At 32.0% G+C, this 1,709-nt stretch overlaps 1 protein-coding gene across 1 annotated transcript in view; it reads left to right on the top strand.

Annotated features, from left to right (window-relative positions):
• The first annotated feature begins 809 nt into the window (after positions 1-809).
• LOC102596662 (WAT1-related protein At5g64700-like) overlaps positions 810-1,709 on the top strand; it is a 10,166-nt gene continuing 9,266 nt past the window's right edge. The window contains exon 1 of the mRNA XM_006350955.2: positions 810-1,096. Coding sequence (XP_006351017.1) covers positions 921-1,096 — 176 coding nt within the window. The 5' untranslated portion in view covers positions 810-920. The remainder of the gene's footprint in view (positions 1,097-1,709) is intronic.

Here is a 1,709-nt window from a genome sequence, read left to right on the forward strand (position 1 = left end):
GAAGGGGTGTTAGAATGGGTTAGTTTTACATTGACTGGAGAATGAATTGATGGTATGCTTATACGAACTTGAACGATTCTCCTTCATAAACTAACTTTAGGGGTTGAGTTAGGTTTATGTACCTATTTTTTCATAGTATTAGGGCTAGGTACATTCCCAGTTTGGGCTCTCGATCCATGCTCTAGTTAGGTTTGGACGTGAAGGGGTTTTATAACACATGATTTTTCCACTCAATCCCCATCGAACTTACTCACTAAAAAATACACCGGTAGAAAACAAATTCTCTTTAAATTTATGAAAACTTCCTAATTTTTCCACATAAAATCACCATTATTTTTTGCTTTTCTTACTAATTCAATCAATATATATGTGAAAATAATTATTCAAACATTTTTGTGTGGAAATTTAGTAGCTTAAGGAACAAAGGAGAGGGGGGACAAATTATAATTATTAAAAGGATCTTTCACTCATTTTTTTTTAATCTTTGCCAAGATTATATATAAAACTATTGCTAGATCCATCAATGATCCTTAAAAATCCTAGTCTAGAAAGTTGTTTAATGTTTGCTAATTAAGTACTATAGTAATTAGATAAGGGTCCATTATCTAATTAAAAACCTATAGTATTTCTTTTCATAAAATAAAAAATAAAAAAGGAAGCATCCCTAAATAGTTCTACTTTAGAAACTTTTTATTATTGTTGGTCCCTTGTGGTCCAATTGAAAAGCAACTTATACATCACTATCAATAGTCATATTATATTGTAGTTTGTGTTTTCCAAATTCTTCTATATAAATCCCACTTCTTAGTCCCAATCTTTTGTAGTTTTTGAGTTGATTAAGAGTAGACAACCAAAGTTTACACCTTTTTTTTTCCTCCCAACAAAGAAAAAAACATCACATAATTAAAAAGAGAGAGAAAATGGATGGAAAGGGGAAAATATATGTAGCAATTGTAATAATAAAAGCCATATATACTGGGATGTTCTTGCTTTCAAAAGTTGCCTTTGATGTTGGAATGAACCCTTTTGTGTTTGTATTCTATAGACAAGCTGCTGCTGCTGTCTTCTTAACACCTATAGCCATGTTTCTTGAAAGGTAAATTATTTTAATAGTTTTGATTTAGTATACATATATATATATATATATATTGTTCGGACGCTTCAAACATGTTGTCGTACTTGTGTCCAAAAGTTCGTAGCTTTTGGAGGATTGAACACATAAAATTGTATCTTAAAAGTGTTCGAGCAACATATATAGCTAGCCTATCATCTCACTAACCCATTTTTAAAGTCCAAACATATTATCGTACTTGTGTCTGAAGTTCGTAGCTTTTTGGAGGATTGAACACACAAAACTGTATTTGAAAAGTATTCGAGCAACATATATCATGTCACGACCCGAGCCTACACCCTGGACGTGGCCGGCACTCGAAGACCATTGCTGGTCCCCAAGCGAACCCTCATCCTGGCTGACTACAAGCGGAAAACTGATTCAAGCATACAAAGCTTAAAAACTGAAATAAAAGTTCATAAAACTTAAATTCAAACTTTAAGTCCAAAGAAAACTATGTATAATAAAATATATACAACTCGCCATAAAAAGACAACTTTAGTCTTTAAAACATTTAACAAAATAAATGAATAATACAGACCTTTCAACTATACTGACTATCTATGAAGCCTCTAACTGATAAAGATGGAAGTCGGGA

Source organism: Solanum tuberosum, unplaced genomic scaffold, assembly GCF_000226075.1.
Source record: "Solanum tuberosum cultivar DM 1-3 516 R44 unplaced genomic scaffold, SolTub_3.0 scf00131, whole genome shotgun sequence".
In the NCBI taxonomy this organism is placed as follows: Eukaryota; Viridiplantae; Streptophyta; class Magnoliopsida; order Solanales; family Solanaceae; genus Solanum; species Solanum tuberosum.